At 41.4% G+C, this 21,753-nt stretch overlaps 1 protein-coding gene across 1 annotated transcript in view; it reads right to left on the bottom strand.

The window, feature by feature from the left end:
* Nucleotides 1–91: 91 nt before the first annotated feature.
* Nucleotides 92–21,753, bottom strand: part of WWC2 (WW and C2 domain containing 2) — a 204,768-nt gene continuing 183,106 nt past the window's right edge. Inside the window, exons 22-23 of the mRNA XM_055315697.1 lie at nt 4,373–4,500; nt 92–2,834 (exon numbers count right to left, since the gene is read on the bottom strand). Coding sequence (XP_055171672.1) covers nt 2,768–2,834; nt 4,373–4,500 — 195 coding nt within the window. The 3' untranslated portion in view covers nt 92–2,767. The remainder of the gene's footprint in view (nt 2,835–4,372; nt 4,501–21,753) is intronic.

Genomic DNA, 21,753 nt, shown 5'->3' on the forward strand with positions numbered 1-21,753 from the left:
ATGCATCTTTGTTTTTTAAAAAAAACAAAAAACAAAGAACAAGAAACACTGAACTTTCTTCCACCCACAAACACAGGAAAAGTGCAGAAACCAAAGTTAATCTATGTGATGTATTTGCATACTTTTACAGACGAGACAAATTAAAACAGAAACATATTCAGAATTTAACCTGATTAAATATTTAGTTCAGTCCTGAGCTTTCGATATTTAATACAATATAAAGTAATAGCAAAAAAAAAAAAAAGATTTTAAATTTGATTTGCATGCTACAGAGATTCAGCTAAACTTTGTTCATTTGGCTAGCAATATTTTTTTTTGTACCTGTAACTTAGATTCTGATATACAAAATTATAATAACATACTGATAATTCAGACTTGAGAACTAAATATTACATTCTTTTTACCCTGTGCAGAATAGATTCTACCTTTAAAAAATAGTATTTATAATATTAAAAATTCATATGGTTCATATGGTTTTGTGATCAAGTTATTAAAATGTTTTGTCACTGTGAATCATCTGGGTTAGTACAAATATGATAGAATTGTTAAAAGCTGCCTATAAATACATAACACCATTGCTGATTTTTAAAGTGTGGAGAAGGATTATATTAAAATAAGTTCGTTTCTCGTGTTAGAAATGAGCACATTTTGTAAAATAAAACCAAAAACATCTTGGTCACAACTGTTAACTACCAGCCTGAGACAGATTTTATTCTTTTATACTTGTCTGGAACTTTTTGTATCACAAAAAGTTAACAGCTAATCTGATGAAGACTTATAAAGGTGTAAATATTCTGATATAGCCTCTTCTATGTCAAACATTTAAAATGGCCAGAACCGAACTATATATTAAACAGAACATAAATAAGACCGTAAATAAATAAATGAAGAAAATAAAATCGTACGGTACAACTACACATAATTCTATAAACATTTTCACGGTCAAACTAAGACGCTGAACACAGCTGACCTTCATTTATTTTAGCTCTACATTAAATAAACCTCTGTCTTTCACATTTGACCTTGACAAGGATGAATGGTCTTCTCTTTCTGGTTTTCCTTAGTCATCTGATAGGATGAACCGCGCAGCCTTGAAGAACTGCGTGCAGCCAATTCATGAGGCTTAGTTTTGTTCAAAGTAGTGTCACCTCCGGTTACAGCTTCAAAGACATTTAGATATAAGTGGTGGGACAGCCGAGGAAAAAAAACAATTAAAGTTCTAGGCTCAGAAATTACCTAATTTGAATTTGCATTCTGATAAAATGAACTTTCCAAAATATGTATAATTACTTTCAAGAAACTAAAAATTCTTGCCAGGGATTCTATCTTAGAAACAGAATTTATCATTTTTTTTCCTAAGGGGTCCATTCCTTTAAGATGATTTTTGCATTTCTAAAAAAAGAAAAAAGATTTAATTTGTTATATAAGACGGCTAACCAAAAATTGCCTCTTCCAATAACTGAATGATAAGGATGATTTAAATTGCATAAATACTTTTTATTTTAAAAGCCTTTACACTTGCAGAGCTACACTGTGGATTTAAGCCGGGCCTGGGTTGGATAGGCTAAAATTCTACATAGGAGGACACTTGACTCAGTTTCTCTCTCTCCATTAGTTCATCTAGAATTGTTTTCAGAAACAAATGTCTTGGCCTTTACTTCCAGTGAGTAATCTCCCCAGGCACACTCTTCTCTTGGCCTCCTTACCACAAATTACAGATAGGATCCCCTAAAAATGAGAGCTGCAAAATAATTTCTAGTAAATGTTAGAAGTCTGTTTAATAAAGTCTAAGAAAAATTTTTTTTTGGCAACTTTGATTCAATCAAGATTCCTCTTTCACCGAAGGAGTGCATTTCCCTCCACACGGCTGGTGCTGTCTCTCCCTAGGGGACCGGCTGTCCTGGGTGCCACGCTCCTATAGCTCCTACCTCGGACAGAACCTCAGCAGCACAGCCTTGAAAACTCCCCTTTGAACACGTACACAAATCCAGGTTGTGTTAGAGGCAGCAGGTGCTCGCTGGCGAGCCCATCTGAGTGTGTTTAGGGTACCTGGCTTTCTCCTTGCCTCTCCCTACCCTTAAGGTGACAAATCACAACATCTTCACGGTAGCCAGGAGCACTGCTCCTCTGTGTTCTGAGATTCTCACTCAGCATTTTGTTTCCTTTAGACTAACAAAAGGACAAAAAGGAAATTGTTTTAAGGAAACAGGGGCTTCAACACAGGTGACAGGAGTGAGTGCAACACCTTGTTTCAGGGGGACTTGGAGCTGTACTCCCATTTGACCTCAAACTCAAAGAGCTACTACCCCCCACCCCCAGGTACAAAAATACCACATGGCCTGTTGCCATCCTCACAGTCTGCTCATGAGACAATGAAGGAAAAGCCCAAATCGCCTTCTGCTACACTGAGTTAATTCTCAATAGTTGGTTCAACAGGATATACGCTGGGCGCGGCCTTTATTCCATTTTTACAAAACGCAGCCCACGGCAATATGTATGTACTGGACGACATTTGTGTACCAGATTATCCCATTTTGGTTATCTGATTTTTTTTCTTTTTTAAACATACAAGAATTACATTCAAGGTACTTTACAAATTAACATGTTGAAAATCTGATGTGAAACAAAAGCTCTTTAAGAGTTGACAGTTACGTTACAAAATGACCCCCACCCCCCACCCCCGCCCAAACAAAACAAAACAAATGTTCGGTCTTGTACCCTCCCTAAGAAGTGAACAGGTGACAGGATAATTTCTTTAGGGGCGCAATCATACATCATCAGCTGGCAGGGACGGGATGCTTATCTTCGCCCTGGTGAAGTAGGCAATCTTCTCCCTAGAATTAGGGGTGAGAAATAAACCAACTTGAATGTGATGTCGAAAATACTCGGTGGCCGTTAAAAATAATCCCAACAACCCCAGCGCAGTCTCCGTGATCCTGGGTAGGAGATGTTCTCCTTAGGTGGAACTCCGTACAATCAAGATGGTCCTTCCCCTTTACAGGGGGATATAAAGAAGAACGGCAGCTCTGGCTTACGGTAAGTCACCTACAGACCAAGGCAGTCAGTTCCTTCCTGCATTTCCAGCGTTAGACAGTTTTTCAACCATCAGGGGGTCAGTCATGAGTGCTTCTAAACCGGGTACTTTGCATCTACCTTGCGTCTAGAAGATGCAAGATGTCCAAAGTCCCAGGGAACTTCTCAGGGAGCTCGTAGAAAAGTGTAGGATACTGGGAAAATTCATTAATATCAATACAATGCTAAGGTAAGGGCCACTTGCTGAGTGATACCTTGACCCCGAATGAGGGGAAAAGGAGGCACGTGAGTGCAGTAAAGGTAGATTTGTCCTGCGTCCCAGAACAGGGATAAGAAGAAACAACCCAGAAGGGAGAAGCCAAGAAAGATTGGGGAGAATGGTTTTCAGAGGTTAGGAGAGTATTGAAATAAATAGATAAGTAAATAAATAAGGTTTTAGGATTGTATAGTCCCCAAAGACAGGAACAATATATCCACTTTCATGCAAAATCCTCACATCGTACACATATTTACTCCCATCAACACATATTTACTGAGGATGTGTGATGTTATGCAAGGTGCACTGGTAGCGATAAAGAAAAATGAAGCAAAAAAATAATAATAATGTATCAGCCTTCCTTTGAGAAACTAGGAGTCCATCTAGATGGTGGAGGTAGCCCTGCGTCAAGAAGCAAGTGCTGGGAAAAAAAAAAAGGAAAAGAAAAAAGAAAAAAAAAAAAAAGCAAGTGCTGAGGTGGAAAAGCACTAAAGACTAAGGGAAGGAGGGAGAAGAATGGGAGAGCGACACAATTGTGGGAACTGGAACAACAGCTGACTTTGTGGGTTGCGTCCTTCGTAATCTGTTCTATTCCATAAGACATGAAGGCAACACTTAAAAAAAAAGGCAAGGGAGTGTGACCATGATGTTACCGAAGGCCCATTACCCCGCCTCCTGACTTGGAAGCTCCTGTGACGAATTGGGGCACAGGGTGGGACGCACAGGTGGTGGAGCAGGTGCCAGCAGCAGGCACCCCAGACGCCCCGGCCCCGGGGGAGCATCCTAGGAGGAAGGGTCCGGGAGCGTCTGTTCAGTGAGTGACAACAAAAGCCCCGATGTCCTGTGTCTCTCTGTCCGTCCTCAGTGAGATATGCCAGCTGCTAAGAGCAGGGGCACCCTGAGCTCTTGGGACCAGGCACTAATGGGTCAGGGCACCGCCGGGGGCGTCTGTGACCTTGGAAGGAGCAGATGGAAGCATCACCCCGGTAGGAGAGGATTCGGGGTCTCCTATGCTAACGCACTTCCAGCATCACTCAGACCACACGAGGTCAAGCCCAAGTGGGGCGGAGCGGGGCACTTCACCTGAAGGACTGCACCTGCCGAGGCACCTTCCGGCTCTGCTCCCGGAGCCGGCACACGTCCTTGGAGACCTGCCTCATCAGCTTCTCTGCATTCAGACCTTGCTTCTGCTCTTCCTTGGACTGTTCAGCCTGGCAAGGGAAATAAAAACACAGAGCCCCACGGAACTAATTAGAAAGTTCTGAAGACACAGAGCCTGGGCACTTAGCCGGGAGGGCGGTGATGGGTGTGTGTCCTCCCACCGGCAGGGGTAACAGTCGCACCCCCCTCATGTAGCTGTGGTGCAGTCGCAGGTTTATTTCACTGCATTTCAAAGATCTCACTGTGCAGGTAACGTGTGATCATCGTATTACGTCTGGAAAACCTAAGAACCCTCAAAACAGAAATGAAAAACTACTTCCAGCACTATGACCAAGTACTATCTCCTAATGTTTCAACCTCTTATTCATCTTTCCGAATTTTTTATCTTACCCATTGTAAAAGAGTCTACTGAAGCAGGATTTACACACCAGGTTAGCTTCTTTTACTTAGAATTATGGATTTAAGGTTCTTACATGTGCTTCCATGGCTTGATTGCTCATTTCTTTTTAGCGCTGAGTACTAGTCCACTGTTGGCAAGTACCACAGTTTACTTATCCATCACCCACTAAAGGACACCTTGGCTGCTCCCAAGTTTTGGCAATTATAAAGGAAGATGCCATAAACATCCATGACCTTGACTTTCCAACTCCACTGGGTCACTACCAACGAGTAGGACTCCTGGGCCCGAGGTCAAGAGCATGTTTATTTAGTTTTGAAATGTCAGCCTGCACCTGAAACTTAGACAAATTTTTTATGTCAATTCTATCTCAATAAAGTTGGGGTAAAAAAGAGTAATAATAAAAAAAAGCCACACCATCTCCAAAACTGCGGTACTATGTGGGATTCCTGCCAGCAATGAACAAGAGCTCCTGCTCTGCCACGGATTTGCCAGCATTTGGTGGCAGTGAAGTGTCAGTGTTTTGGAGTTTGGCTGTCCTAGTAGATGTGTGGTGGTATCTCATGGTTGTTTAAATTTGCAGTCCCCTAAATACATAGGATGTGCAGCATCTTCTCATTTGTTGGGTAGGGTCGTGTCAGTCCTCCAACTTTGTCTCCTTCAATACCGTGCTGGCCATCACATGCCTTTTGTCTCTCTGTATAAACTTTGGAACCAGTTTGTCTCTATCCACGAAATAGTTTGCTGGGGTTTTGACTGGGATTGCATTAAATTTATAGGTCAGTTTGGGAAGAACTAACATCCTTTTTCTTTTAAGTAGGCTCTATGCCCAGGGAGCTATGCTTAAACTCACCACCCTGAGATCAAGACCTGAGTTGAGATCAAGAGTTGGATGCTTAACCGACTGAGCCCCCCAGGCGCCTGGGGAGAACTAACATCCTGACAATATTAAGTCTTCCTATCCATGAACATGGACATTTGTTTAGTCCTTTGATTTCATTCATCAGGTTTTGTGTCTTTCCTCATTTAGATCTTACACTTATTTGGTTAAATATTTAACTATTTCATTTTGGGAGGTGCTAATTGTATGGCGTTTTTAATTTCAAATTCCACTTGTCCCTACAAAATATAGAAAGCAATTGTCTTTATTTATTAACCTTGTATCTTGCAGCCTTGATTTCTACTCCAATTTTTATTTTTCTTCTGATTGCTTTGGATTTAATTTACTCTTTCCTAAGGCAGAAGCTTAGATTTTGACTAAGTCTTTCTTCTTTTCCTGTATATACATTCACTGACTATAAATTTCCCTCTAAGCACCACTTTTGCTGCATACCACAGTTAAATTGGCTTCTCATTTTCATTTAGTTCAAAATATATTTTCTCTTGAGATTCCTATTTCTGACCCATGTGTTATTTGAAAATGTGTTGTATGGTCTCCAAGAACTTTGGGATTTTCCAGCTATCTTTCTGTTACTGATTTCTAGTTTTATTCCATTGTGGTCTGAGAGTAAACACTGTATGATTTGTATTGTTTTACATTTTTAAATTGTACTTAAGGCACAAAGATGGTTTCTCTTGGTGCGAGTTCCATGTGAACCTGAGGAGAATGTGATTCTGCTGCTGTTGGATGAAGTAGTCTATGGAAGTCAATTATAACTAGTTAATTAACAGTGTGGTTAGGTTCAACTCCGTCCCAGCTGATTTTCTGCCTTTGGGTTCTGTCCATTTCTGATAAAGGGGCACTGGAGTCTCCCAAGTGTTAAGAGTGGACCTACCGATTTCTCCTTGCAGATATATCAGTTTTTGCCTTACATATTTTGATGCCGTGTTGTTAGGTGCATACACACTAAGGATTGTTATCTCTTCTTGGAAAACTGACTCTTTTATAATTATGTACTGTCCTACTGTATATTGGACAACTGTGCACTCTGTCTCAGGTTAACATAGCTACTCCTACTTTGTTTTGATTAGCATTAGCACGGTGTATTTTTCTCTACCCCTCTACTTTTAGTCTCTATGTGTTCTCTATGTAAAATGGTTTCTTATAGACAACATATAGTCAGGTCTTGCCATTTATTCAACTCTGACAATCTCTTTGAATTGGCAAATTTGAATCATTAATGTTTAAAGTGATTATTGAGAGGTACATGACTGGCTCAGTCAGTAGGGCATATGACTCTTGATCTCAGCATTGAGTTCAAGCCCCACATTGGGTACAGAGATTACTCAAAAACAAATCTTTTTTTTAATTTTTTTTATTTATTTATGATATATATATATATATATATATATATATATATATATATAGAGAGAGAGAGAGAGAGAGAGAGAGAGACAGACAGACAGAGACATAGGCAGAGGGAGAAGCAGGCTCCATGCACTGGGAGCCCGACGTGGGATTTGAACCAGGGTCTCCAGGATCGCACCCTGGGCCAAAGGCAGGTGCTAAACCACTGTGCCACCCAGGGATCCCCAAAAACAAATCTTTAAAAAAAAAATAAGGTGACTTTTGATATGGCTGGATTGGTATCTACCATATTTATTATTGTTTTCTTGCCATTGCCCTTCTTTGTTTTTGCCTTTACTCTTTTTCTGCCTCTTCTGGTTTTAATTGAGCATATTCTATATTTATTCTCTCTCCTTTCTGAGCATATCAATTAAAATTCTTTCTTAAACATTTTTTAAGTGGTCGTCCAATATTTTGCAATATGCAAACCACCACAGTACTTTATGGGTACAGTACCATATAATAAAATATTCCTAATAGCTCCCTTTTGTCCCTTCTATCATTCCTGTCATTCATTTCACTTACAGATAGCATATATATGTCAGATGCATTGTTGCTATTATTATTCTGAACTGTTATGCTAGATTAATAAAGAATAAGAAAAATAAAAGCTTTAACTTTACTGTCACTAATTCTTTCTTCAGTGCTCTTCCTTTCTTTATGCAGATCCGAGTTTCTGGCCTATACAATTTTCCTACTCTCTGAAGAGCTTCTGCTAGCATTTCTTGGTAGGCAGGTCTACTGACAAAAGTTTTCTCAACTTTGATTTGTCTGAGAAAGTACTTCTCCTTCAGTCCTGAAGGATAATTTTGTAGGATATAGAATTCTCAGTTGGTGATTTGTTTTTCCTCTTGATATCTTAAACACTTCTCTCCACTCTCCTTGCTTGCATGGCTTAGAAGTCAGATGTAATTCCTATCTTTGGTCCTGTAGAAGTTAAGTCTTCTTTCACTTTGGCCTCTTGGAAGATTTTTTCTGTATTTCCGATTTTTTGCACTTTGAATGTGATATGCCTATATATAGGTTTTGTGTGTGTGTGTGTGTTTTGTTTTGTTTTGTTTTTTGCATTTATCATGCTTGGTGTTCTCTGAGCTTTCTGGATATGTAGTTGCGTGTTTGACACTAATTTGGAGAACCATTCGATCATGATTGCTCTAAATATTTCTTCTGTTTTCTCTTTCTTGTGCCGGTGTTCCCATTGCACATAAGTTACACCTTTGTAGTTTTCCCAGTTCTTAGCGATTCTTTTCTTCTTTTCCCCCCTCAGTCTTCTTTCTTATTTTGTTTTGAATGTTTCTACTGACATTTCATCAAGCTCAGAAATTTCTTCAGCCATATTTAGTCTGCTATCTGCTAACAAGCTCATCAAAGGAATTCATTTTTTTAGTGTTTTTGATCTCTAATATATCTTTCTGATTCTTTCTTAGAATTTCCTTTTCTTTTAGCTTATACTAACCATCTATTCTTGTATGCTGCCCACTTTTTCCTATTAGAGCCCTTAGTGCATTAATCATAGTTGTTTTAAATTCCTGGTCTCCTATTTCTAACATCCCTGTCATGTCTAAGTCTGGTTCCAATGCTTTTTCTGTCTCTTCACGCTAAGCTTTTTTGCCCTTTCAGTATGCCTGGTGATTTTATATTGAAGGCCAGATAGACATAATGTGCCAGGTGAATGGAACTCTGTAAGTTGGTTTTTAGTAATGAAGCAGAGGTGTGGGGGATGTCTTCTGCAGTTTTATGATTAGGTCTGTCTTTTGGGGAGCTTGAGCCCCCAACTGAGAACTTTGCAAATACTTCTCAGTCCCACCACAGCCCTTAGATGAGACAGGGGGGCTGGAGTATTTATCTTCCCCCAAGTTGGTTAGGTTCTCATAAAACCTTTGTAGGTTAGACTCTAGTAAAACAGTTGCTCCTGAGGGCAGGTCTGTTAACAGAATGCTCTGGCATATTTCAGAATGATCACTTTTCCCTCCCCTGCTGGAAGCACAGGAGATTTTCTTTCCTGATATTCACTAAGAGGATCTAGTAGAGCTCCTAGATGGGAATTCACAGAAGTGTGGGGGCTTCCCTGGAGTTTTTAACTCTTAGGCTTGTCTACACGGAGCCTGCAGGATCCATCAATTATAGTTTTGGTTCTCCTACCCCAGTACTGATTCCCTTGGAGTTTCTGCTATGCTGAGTTGTTATTTTCTATGCTGCCAGTCTCTCTAATTTGGGGGGCAATGTTCTGCCCCATGACCTCATTTTCCTGACAGATCTAAGAAGAGTTGCTAATTTTTCAGTTTGTTTATCTCCTTTCCTTGTTGTTAGGGCAGAGTAGTTATTTCCTTAGAGGCCAGACCAGGAAATGGAAGCCCCTTTTTAATAGTTTAATAACATCCTTTAATAGTTATAGAATAATTATTTAATTAACCTTCTGGAATCATATATTTAAATTATTTCCATGCTGCAATGTTCATTCACAGGGAGTTAGCATTTAAACATCTATAAATGTACATTTGGTTACATTAGACTTAGAGGGGATAAAAGCAGGTATGTCCTGTGTATTTCGAAAACTATCTACAGTAAGAGTGTATCTGCATGCATCTATGTCTATACAGAATTCTGCATTTAGGGGCACCTGGGTGGCTCAGTGTTTGAGCATGTGCCTTTGGCTCAGGTTGTGATCCCAGGGTCCGGGATTGAGTCCCACAACGGGCTCCCTACTCAGCAGGGAGTCTGTTTCTCCCTCTGCCTATGTCTCTGCCTCTCTGTGTCTCTCATGAATAAAATCTTAAATAAAATCTTTAAGAAAAAGAATTCTGCATTTATATTACCCACTATCAGGGAGAAAATAATCACAATTTTGTTTAATTTGACTTAGAGCTTAAAAACACATCAACTAAAAGGATAATTCCTTAGCTACATAAGTAAACTGTGAAATTGGAAATGAGGCTTAGGTATAAATGTGTTATTTGTTACTCCTCTTCCCTTCATATTTGGAAATTATGTGACTTATCCATTATGTGGATGCTGACCTCTACAAAGGCACTGACTCCCACTTGCCCATAAAGCTAAGAGGCTGCTTGGTTATTAATTTAGGGTTTTGGCTCATGGTTCATCTTGGGGTCTGAGCTGATTACAGGGGTCCATAAGCTTCAGAAGGGCAGGGTCTGCATCTGTTTAACATAATTTATAGAAGTTCAAGGGTACAAAAAGATCTTTAAGCCAGTGGTTTGTTTTTGAAAACTGTCTCTATTTGTAAATGTTGCTTGGATGTTGCATTATAAAATGAATGTTATTAAGTAAAATGGCTGGAGACTTCCCACTACATACATACTTGATACAGGGAAATGTCATTTAGAAACCATCTTGTCAAAAAAAAAAAAAAAAAAAAGAAACCATCTTGTCAACGCATACTTAAACACAGTAGATCTCTCCACCTGACAGAAATAGAAATCTAAGTTACTTTGAGTTTTGGGAAAGCATGAGATCTTATAAATATGGGAACTGGCTTTTGGCATTTGTTTGGACTTTAAGAAACTGGCTTTAAGAAAATAATTCTAAACAGAATTTTTTGGTGGCGATACAGGCTAACTTCTCTTTTCACTTTCCCTTGTAATTCTCCCCAGGGTGCTGGGGGAAACTGAGGCAGCTAAGCATGCTCTGGGGAGCTATTGGTGCTGTCATGTACCCACACTGCTGTTCTTACTCCAGCAGAAACCACTGTCACGGTTTCTTCAATCCTGTCTCGGGTTCTTTTTGGCACATGTACTAAGTATCAGCCACACTTTCACAATGAGACCTGTGGGCAGCACAGGAATTGGGAGATTCCTTTCAAGCCCCCCTCGCCCTGCCTCTCTTTTCACAGTGGCTTAAGGGTGGGACCTTGCCTGCCCTCCTCGGTGCCAGAACCCCTGGAGCCCCCACACACCTGCACTTGGTGGGGGTGCAGAGAACACAGGCTGAACGAATGAGGATCTGTGGGAAGATCAGGGTTTTGGATGACAATCTTTTTAAGATTAATGTGCTTTAGGAACTCTCAAAAGATTTAGAACAGCCTTGGGTTTTTTCCAATGGTTACTGACCACCAACCACAATCCCCAGAAGGCCAGTAAGTAAAGACTGATAGATTCAGATTCAGATTCAAGCAAACACCTGACCTTTTATAACTTGAAAGGTGTTCAAAAGCCAAAGGACAGAACAAACAAAACCATCTGTAACTCAAATAACAGACTGGTGTATCAAGAGGCCTTGCAAGGAAAAAACATGACATTACGAAAAGAGGGCACTGGGTATGAGTAGGCATTTCAAAGAATAAACACAAATGGCAAACAAACATGTCTCAGCAAAATGATACCATCCTTACCTACCAGACTGTGAACATTTAAGGGGCTGGCAGTCTGAGGGACAGCAGAGTGTATGTCCCAATGTCTGAGAGTCCAAAGCCAAGAGGACTATGCTACTATTGCCCAGGAGGAAGTGTCTGGAGTCACATCTGCCCCCAAGGGCAGGGGGGCGGGGTTCTGAGTGTTGGGGGAGGGAAGCTAGGGGCCGGGGAGACTCAGCTCATTTGGGTGTGCCCCCCGCCCCGCCCCAGCACCGGTCAGCTTCTCTTTCCATGGCCTCCCCAGTGTTATGCTCTAATAACACAATATGAAATGTGGTCCTGGTTACTGGAGGCCACTGGTCATGTTGGTGGCAGTTGGAGCTATAAAGGAAGTGGTTGGGAGAATTTAGAACGTCATTATTTGTAGCTTAGAGCAAAGTATTACAAGAGAGAGATCAACTCAGGCCAGAAGTCAGAATTGGCACAGAGAGAGGGAAGAAAAAACAGCTTTGCCAAGGGTGGTAGCCTGAGGCCTACAATCTAAATTCACTGGAAAATCCCATCAGTGAGATCCTTCTGAACTAAAAAAAGCCAAGTCCTTCTGTTATTCACTTAGGTGGTTATAAACTTAGTTAGGAGATAAGACTGGTGCCAGCAAAAAGGGGATTATAAGGATCTTGTCTTTCCATATGCACCCACTGTTTCAGGCTCAGTCAGACCAGGAAGTGAAAGAACAAGGTTTAGCCTTATAAGACATGACAGGGACAAGACCTTTCCTGCGGTTCACAGCCAAACTGACAGTGCTGGTAACTCCACTAGTGCGTATTCATGCTTTGGAAACACTGTTGAATCCATAACAGTGTCCCAGAATGCACAGGAAGGCTCACTTCCACATTGTCCATGATTGAAAATTCAGGAAATTGTCATTAGAATAAAGAAACAATTACAATATATCTACACAGGCGGATGCCTTCAAAAGAATGAATTACAGCAACATTACTAATGTTGAAGAAGTTTTCTTCATGTAAGAGCACAGAATTAAGTGGGGGAAAAAAAACAAGTTTTGTGATGGTTTGTCTTTATGACTCTTGTTGGGTAACCCTTCCAAATAACACTAACATGCATATGTGGCATAAGAGAGAGCTGCGGAGGGGGTGGGGGGGTCTGGGTGGCTGAGGGGTTGAGCATCTGCCTTGGGCCCAGGGCGTGATCCCAGAGTCCTGGGATTGAGTCCTGCATGGGCTCCCTGTGGGGAGCCTGCTTCTCCCTCTGCCTGTGTCTCTGCCTCTCTCTGTCTCTCTCATGGATAAATAAAATCTTTAAAAAAAAAATTTTTTTTTTTTTTAAATCAAAGAGTGAAAGAGCGCTGGCGAAGGGCAAATACCAAGGGGAATGGGACTTCAAGGAGGCAAGGAGGTTTTTTGCTTGATATAGTTCTGTATTATTTAGATTTGTTATAGTAAGCATATGTTAATTTTTTAACTAAAGAAAATCTTTTAAATTTTACAATATTCTCAAAGCGAAAAGTGTACTAACTCATCGTAAATTTGAAAACAAAAATGCTGTGGCACTTTTAGGAAAAATGAGATTTGTAAAAATTTTACTTACTCAGCACGTACTTAAGAAGAATCAATCATACTCACACCACCTTATGGAAAGCTACATATGCTGCAGAAAGGCATTCCTCGTACTTCGCTAATCATAATCCCCTGCAGTTAACTTCTGATTTTCTTCACCACAAAGGATCCCTTTTCCCAGATTATTTTTTACTGCCCCACTTTACTCTCCCTGCTTTGAAAGATTTTGTTGGGAAAAGCAGCCTTTATTTGCTAAGTAATAATCCTCTCTTGATGACTTTGCAATTGATGAGATACTCTTGTTGTTACTGGGAGCTTCTGAATTGATATAATTCGAATTCAAAGGGAACAAGTGGGATCTTTCAGTTACTTTGTGAAGTCTTTTCTTTAGCAAATGGATTAATTTTCCATTAGGTCCCAGAGAAGGAACCATCGACTTGGTAAACACAAACAAATGACTTCTCCCGCGATGGTCTATCAAACTGGTAAACCGGGAAGCAGATACAAGTGTTGCTGCCCTGCTAATTCTTGGTAACACAGAACACGAATAAACCAATCTGAAAAGAGTCATCTGCTATCGACTTAAACAATGGACAGGTCGGGAAAGGCCAGAGGAACGAAGGTTCATGCTGAATATGCTCAGGTAAGAAAATCTGGGCCAGTTTTCCCCAAGATGTCCTTTATCAGATCAGAATTACAGGAGCTCCCCACTTCCCTGCCCCCAGTCCTGTCCTGTCTTCGGCACCTTCCACAGGGTGGGAACTGTGGGGGTCTGTTGTACCCTCTGCGGAAGAGCATTTGTAGGACGGTCCCTCTAAGTAGCCTGATGGCTGCTGCCTTCACAGCATATTTGCAGGCACTGCAAAATCACTCTGAAATCTGGTTTTGTTCTGTGCAACAGAAGGCTGGCCGTGGAACATATTCCTTTCACTGCTGATTAAGAGTGTACTTCATTGAAAATTACATTTGTCTAGGTGTTTATAACCTGTACCTACATCTGTATCTTTCTCTCAAAATCTGGGTGACAAAATACATCATAAAATTTTTGTCAGCTGTTAATCATCAAGAGTAGCCAACTTCAGGCAGTGGAATTTCAATGCTGAATATGTCTACTGTAATCACCAAGATTTCTTGCGTTGAATGAGGTGTATTAGGATCTTTGACACCTAATTTTTTTCGCAGATTCTAGCCTTAAAAAATGTTAACATCTGTATTATTTTAAGCTTTAAGAAAAGCAAGCATCACAGAACTTCAGCGTTTTGACAGGGGAACAGTCTGAGGAAGAAAAAGAAATTTCTGCTTTGTAAGCAACATGAGGCTCCTTTGGAAAAGTACTGACCCTTCCTCAGAACCTCTCTCCCCTTCTTGCCCAGCAAGTCATGATCAGCTGCCCAGTTCACAGGATCGGAAGCCACTTCTTATGCCCCAGATTCCAGAAGAGTGTGATTAACCTTTAGTTTATGCGATGGGAGCCTGACCTGCAGAAAGGTCCAGTGATTTACTTACAGCCACGTCGAAAAGCCTAACAGAATAAGGGACACGATCCGACCTGAATTTATGGTCCTATGCTTCTCACTCGGCTTCCTGAGGGGTTGTACGATACACGTAGCCACTAACTCTGATTTGGTTTTTATTGAGCTACAAAACAGACCTTTGACCACAAAGAAGGAAGGTTATGGAGCGCAACCCTGAGACCTGACAGCTTTCCTGACAAGGGAGGCGAATCCAGGATCTGCTGCTGCCTTCGATGACCTGCTTTTCTGGGAGCTGTGTTTTTTATGGCGATTGGCAGACTCTTTTGCTCACCGTTAAGCATTTTATGACCGTGCTGCTGAAAATCTCACAAATCCCCACTACTTCAGGGAAATTGTGGGAATCAAAGGGCAGCATGCCTGCATGTGTGCTGGAGTGTCCGCATGTATGCAAAGAAGTGGATGAGGAAATGAGGAGCAAGCAGGAGAGTTAATAGTGGGCACCAGCTTTTGTGGCCCTGATGAAAGGAACACAATTGAAATAATCTGTATTTTTGCAGACAAAGCTATTCCAAACTTTAGTGGTGAGGAAACAAAGTACACAGCTCAAATGGTCACTATACAGAGTGGGTAAACACAAAGAAAAAGCTCCATCTGTACTCAGGAATCAGATTGTTTTACGAGGATATGAATGCACCTGGCTTTGAGGGCTCCATCTTCCCTGTTGCTTGAAACAACAACTGACTTTAGGGAGAAGGAAGAAAAGACGCAGGGACAGTGGGCTTAGTGCAGCTTCCTACAGTTTGGTACAAGCGCTGCTCTAGTGACCTGTGTAAGACCCAACTGTGGACGGACACCTTTATATAGAAAAGCTTCAAGGAATCACATCACCTTGGACTTCAGAATCCTCGAAGTATTGCAGGTGCCCTAACAGTTTGGCTTCTGGGCCATGCAGCTTTCAAGTTCCACACATTTCTCTGTATCTTATACTGAAAACATATTAGATTCAACCTCAAACAGATCATGGATTTTGCAACTGGTAGAGATCTTGAGAGGTCATCTAATCCAATCCTCTTATTTTGTAGATATGTATGTAAAATCCTATTTGAGCACAGGAAAAACAGAAGCTGCAGACATGCACATTTTTATGGCATTTTATAAGGCTGATCTGTCTTTTTTTTTTTTTTTTTTTTTTTAAGATTTTATTTATTTGTCGGAGGGGGAATGGCTGGCAGAGGGAAAAGCAGACTCCACACAGAGGGACTCGATCCTAGGACCCCGGACCATGATCTGAGATGAAGGCAGACACTTCACCGACTCAGCCACCCAGGAGTCCCAAGACTGATTTGTCTTTATTTTCTTTATTAGACTAGAAAGGAAGGAGCTGTGACAGGAAGAAAGGGGAATGGCAATGAGAAAGTAGGGTTGGCAAAGTCTCCTCCTTCACACTTAGACCCTCATCGAGAACCTCCAACGTCTACCAAAGACTTTTTCACCAGATATCATCAGGCGGGTAGAGAGCTCAGCCCTGTATTGTGCACATAAATACAGGGTTTGTCTATATGAGCGTCAACTTCTCTAACAAAGGACTTTGTACTGGCTATTAATAGTGCCCCAGGGGTGCCTGGGTGGCTCAGTCAGTCAAGTGTCTGCCTTTGGCTCAGGGCATGGTCCTGGGGTCCTGGGATTGAGTCCCATGTCAGGCTCCCTGCAGACAATTCTCTCCTCCTCCCAGAGGAAGACTGTGAGATGAGGTGTTCATGGCTTCTGGGTGAGGTGGCCCTACAGCAAGCAGGGAGCACCCAGGGGCCATCTCCTCCCTCCTCCACTTGCCTCTGCTGTGTTCCTGGGGCTGCCCCCCGTTAGTGATGCAGTGCAACGGGAGTGTTTATCCCACACTCCGCACAATCACAAGCCAACTCTCTTTCAGCTCTTCTTTTCCCTCAGTATCTTGCTGTGCGAACTGATTATGAAACCAACTAAGTGCCAGTTCATCAGATAGATGAATCAGAAAAGCTTCTATTAAGATATAATTAAATTTCTAAGCATAATCATCAATGCAACTTGTGTTAAGGATGATTATAATCACCAGTAGTTTATTATGGGGCCAGAATCATGCATAAATAGGTACAATTTAATGACTAAGCAACTGCAAATTCATATAAAAACAAACTACTATTTTACAAAAAAGAATTCTCAATTGTCACTCTTCTTAAGACACTTCCGAAAGCTAGAACGAGACCTGCTTACATTCTGCATAGGGCAAGACTCCAGAGATCTCGAATCTTTGCATTCGTGCTGCAGACAGGAAAAGCCCAGGTGGCTACAAGGGCCAAGTGCCCCGTTCCTGCCTCATCTAAATGCATCCAATGTGGTGTGAAAGCTAACTCGGCTGGCGAGGCCAACTACACGTGGCTTCGTACAGAAGTGTGTTGGGTTGTGTTGGGGGTTTAAGCACATGAAATCCTCCCATAGCTACAGCAGCACTTTCATGGAGACACTGGTTCTGAGGTCGGCACGGGAGATGATAGCACCTGGTACTGCAGCCACTTTTTAGATAGTGACTCACAATGGGGACAATCAAAATGCTAATAATTAGGAGAAGAGAGGGGGAAACACTGCCCACGTGACATAAACAGCTGCCCGAATGACAGCTATCCCAGTTTTCAGGGAGGTCACTCGCAAGGGAATTTAGTTCAACTTTGTATTATGCCTGGAAAATCTGCCCGACGTTCCCATGATGACTTCCGCCAGGGAAAATGTATGATAGGGCCGAAAACCAAGGGCAGTCAGGGACCTCGGCAGCCTGGGAAGTGTGAGCAGGCCCCTCTCTCCCCATCAAGGCCTTTATCTTCGAGATTGTGACTGTGAACATTACACGGGAGCTGGGATCAGCACCGTCTGTCAGGATTGTTGAGGCTTGGGCACGAAGCGGTGCTTCCCTAAGTCCCTAGGTTTGACCTGATATATCCCTGAGTATTCCAGGGATACTCAGTCTCAGGGCCACCAAAGGCATAGCTGGGACTGAGATCCCCACACCACACCATGCCTGACCTCGATGGCAGGGCCTCGGCCTCAGGCAGCCAACCTCCCCTGAGGCCACCGACCATTTCCCATCTCTCTCTCTCTCTCTGCTGTATTTTTTTCATCCACCAGCAAGTCAAGAGGCAACTGTGTATTCTAGTGGCACGCAAGGGGCGAGCAAAACTCAAAACAGGATAAAATCAGAGCTGGCAAAGCAAGTTCAGCAGGCTTTAATGAGGCAGGGGAGACTTTTGCCAAAGTGGGATGGAATATCCACCATAAGGTTCTGTAACACAGAAGCAGCAGGAAGGTGGCCTCGTCGGTCCCTTAGCGTATTGACAGGTTTGCCCGCTAGGTGCCCAGGAGAGGAAAGACTTGCTTTAAAGAAGTGTTTCTCCTTTATATGGTGCAGTTCTGCTCAAGTTCCCCAAGAAAGCCCTCCCAGAATTTTCTGCAGCTGAGGACATGCATTCTCGACTGTCTCATTAAAGGACATTAAAATGAACACGTGTGCATCAAACCTCAATTCTTCCTTGAGCGCAGGTTTTAGAGACTCAGCAAGACATCTGAGTCAGCCCTGAAGCTCTCTTTGCTTGTTGGCTTCTATACCTCTCCGTTTTCATCTACTTGCACTAAGGATTTCTTTAATGAGGAAGGAAAGCAAGAGTCACCCTAAAAACTTGCATACTTCCAATCATCTACTTAACACCAGCAAAAGTCTTAAGAGTTCTAAGCAATCAAAGACTAAGGCCACTTAGGAAATAGTGCATTTACGATACTTTGATCTCTGAAAGGATGCTTCGGCCCTGCTGCTTTCCATCAGGATCAGATAGCTTGGATCCTGCCCAAGCTCCTCTCATAATCTCTGGAAAGTGGACTGGCCAATGTCGCACGCACAACTCCACCACAGGCTTCCCAGAGAAGCCTCCTCTTAAGAAACCTTCAGTGGCTTCCCATCACAGCATTCACGATTCATCAATTCTGCTCCAATCGTCCTGATCTCCAGGTAGGGAGGACACAGAGTAGGGGTCAGAGATACGAAAGTTGAAACATGAAAAGCTACACCTCACATTTCTCACTATGAGTTTTCAACTTTTGTTTTTGACATTTAAGTCCTTAGTCTACTTGGATTTTTGTGGGTAAGGCAGGGATCCAATGCCATCTTTTCCCATATAGATAATCTTTTTCCCAGCTTCACTGACAGTCCCTCTGACCTCCTCACAGCAATGCTCTACACGCACGTGCGTCTGTCTCTGGGCTCTTCTTTCATGCCATCGATCGGTCTCTTGGCTCCGCCACCACGTCTTTACTATCTATCCACTTTCCCAGCTTGACAACTCCTGATGTCTTGCAGGGCAAGTCCCACTCTCTGTTTTTCTTCTCCAAAAGTGTCTTGGCTATGCTTTATCCTTCTTCCATTAACGGCATCAACTTCCATGAAGATCCATGTAGGCATTCTGCTTGGAATGACATCGAATCTGTGGTGCATTTTAAGAAGAATCGACTATTTCCATGATAGTAATTCTTCCTCTGGATCAGGGCTGGCAAACTATGGCCTGCATCTGTTTTTGTAAAGTTTTCTTAGAACACAGGGCAACCATTGGTGTATATCTTGTCTGTGGTGGCTCTGGTGCTACACGGCAGAGTTGAGAGGTAGTGAATGAGAACCTTCAGGCCAAAATATTTCTTCTCATGTCTGTTACAGGGAAAGTTTGCTGGCCTCTGCTCTGCATGAATGTAGTATGTACTTCCCCATGAATTTAGGTGTCTTGTTTTGTTTTACTCTCTTCATAAGGTTATTAAAAGTTTTTCCTTTAACATAATATAAATTTTTGTTAAATTTATTCCTTGATACTTGATCTTCTTTGATACTGTGGTAAAACATATCTTCATACTTAAATTTTCTAGTTGTTTCCGGTTGGTGTAGAGTAGCAATTCAATGGACTTTTGTAAATGATTCTTCTACTTACACATCTTGTTAAACTCTCTTATTCTTTGTAGTAACTTGTGGATTTTTAATTATGCAGTCATGGTATTTGCCAGTGCTGATCGTGTTATCTCCTCCTTTCCAATCTCTCTGCTTCTACTTTTTCCTTGCCTTACATTGGTTAGAATTTCTAATACAATGTTGGACAGAAGAGTGTTGAATGCCTGTGTCTGATTATAAAGGGAATGATTCCAATGTTTGTCTACTTAGGATCGCATTTGCTTTTGGTTATTTTCTATCAAGTTAAAGAGGTCATCTCTTCTTAACTTATCAAGAGTTTTAAACATGAATGAATATGGACATTTATCAATATTTTTCCTGCGTCTATTGAGTTGATCAAATGATTTTTCTCCTTAATCTGCTGAGGGGATTCGTTGTACTAACAGATTTTTTTTAAAATTTTATTTATTTATTCATGAGAGACACAGAGAGAGAGAGAGAGAGAGGCAGAGACACAGGCAGATGGAGAAGCAGGCTCCATGCAAGGAGCCTGATGTGGGACTCGATCCCGGGTCACACCCTGGGCTGCAGGCGGCGCTAAACCGCTGTGCCACCAGGGCCGCCCCCTAACAGATTTTTCTAATGCTAAAACATCCTTGTGTAATTCAACATGGTCAAAATATATTATCTTTTAAATATATTGCTGGGTGATATTTACTAATATTTTATTTAGGATTTTGCATCTATATTTATGGATGAAACTGGCCTGTGAGTTTTCCTTTTGGTAAAATCTTTGTCTAGTTTTGGTATTAGGGATGTTGGTCACATAGAACAAGTTGTGAAGTGTTCTCTCTTTTTCTGGTGTCTGGAAATTTATAAAATTGAGATAATCTTTGAAAGTTTGTAGAACTTGCCAACAGAACATCTAGACCTATATTTTCACTGTGGATAGATTTTTAATCATTGCTTTCACTTTAAGAGGTATAGGATTTTTTAATGTTTTTTCCCCTTCATCTATTCTCCTTTGTTCTATTTTCCTAGATATTTGTCCAAATTGTGGGCCTGTATCTTTGATATTATTCAATTATCTTTTACATTTCAAAATTATGTATAATTCTATCCCTCTTTACTTTTATAATTTTCTGTACATGTATCTTCTCTTCATTGATCTTGCCAGAGCTTTATTTTTGTTTATTTTAATTTTTTTCAAATAACCAACTTTTTGCTTTACTGAGCTTCTCTCTACACACTGGAGATAAGATAGCAGTCAAAACAAAGTAGAATAGGGCAGCCTGGGTGGCTCAGCAGTTTAGCACTGCCTTTGGCCCAGGGCATGATCCTGGAGACCCGGGATCAAATCACACATCAGGCTCCCTGCACGGAGCCTGCCTTTCCCTCTGCCTGTGTCTCTACCTCTCTCTCTCTCTCTCTCTCTCTCTCTGTGTGTGTGTCTCTCATGAATAAATAAAAAAATCTTAAAAAAAAAAGTAGAATAATGAGTTCATGGATGAATTTAGCAATATGATATAAGGTAAAAAAAAAATCCCAAAGTTTTTACAATTATTGATATACAAGGATCTAGAATTTCAGATCATGATGAATCAAAAACAAATAAACAACCAAAAAACCCCAAAGATGCAATGCTCTATTTAAATCTACAGTTATAAAACTCTAATCAAGCTTGAAAGCCTTTGACCTGTAGGGGTCAAAAGATTGTGATGATGAAAAAAAAAAAAAAAGATTGTGATGCTTCTCCATTACATTAATGTTAGTCAAAGCAAACCAAGAATTTGAAATGATGGTTAATGATGAATTGAAAGACTCAAAAGAATAAAAGCAATGGTTATTATCAAGGTGACAAACATGAGTTGGGATTTCAGCCTTCAGTGCAGTTTTCCATTATGCAAACAGATGGCCACACTGTGGCACTGCTCTCTGTGGGCTCATGTCCACGGACCCTTCACTGTTGGAAGTTACCCTGGACATTGACTATTGCAGGTTCCAGCACCCCCTGGCCTCTCCACCCACTGTGGATGAAAGTCCCACTACCCGCCTTCAAGACCATTTTGCTACTTCCTCCATGAAACCTGATCTCACTAGAAAGTGACTTCTCTTGAGGACCTCTTGTGTCTGGCTCATCTCCTTTTTCAACCTATAAGTTCTTAGACCGCACGGCAGTGTCTAATTATTCTGGTAGCCACTACAGTACCAAAAATTTGGCCTACAACTCAACTCCCCACTCAACAGAGAGATAGATAGTTACCGATGTTCTATTGTATGCCAAGGATTCTCTCTATCAGGTGGGACATA

The sequence above is a fragment of the Nyctereutes procyonoides genome, unplaced genomic scaffold, assembly GCF_905146905.1.
Source record: "Nyctereutes procyonoides isolate TBG_1078 unplaced genomic scaffold, NYPRO_anot_genome, whole genome shotgun sequence".
Taxonomy (NCBI): Eukaryota; Metazoa; Chordata; class Mammalia; order Carnivora; family Canidae; genus Nyctereutes; species Nyctereutes procyonoides.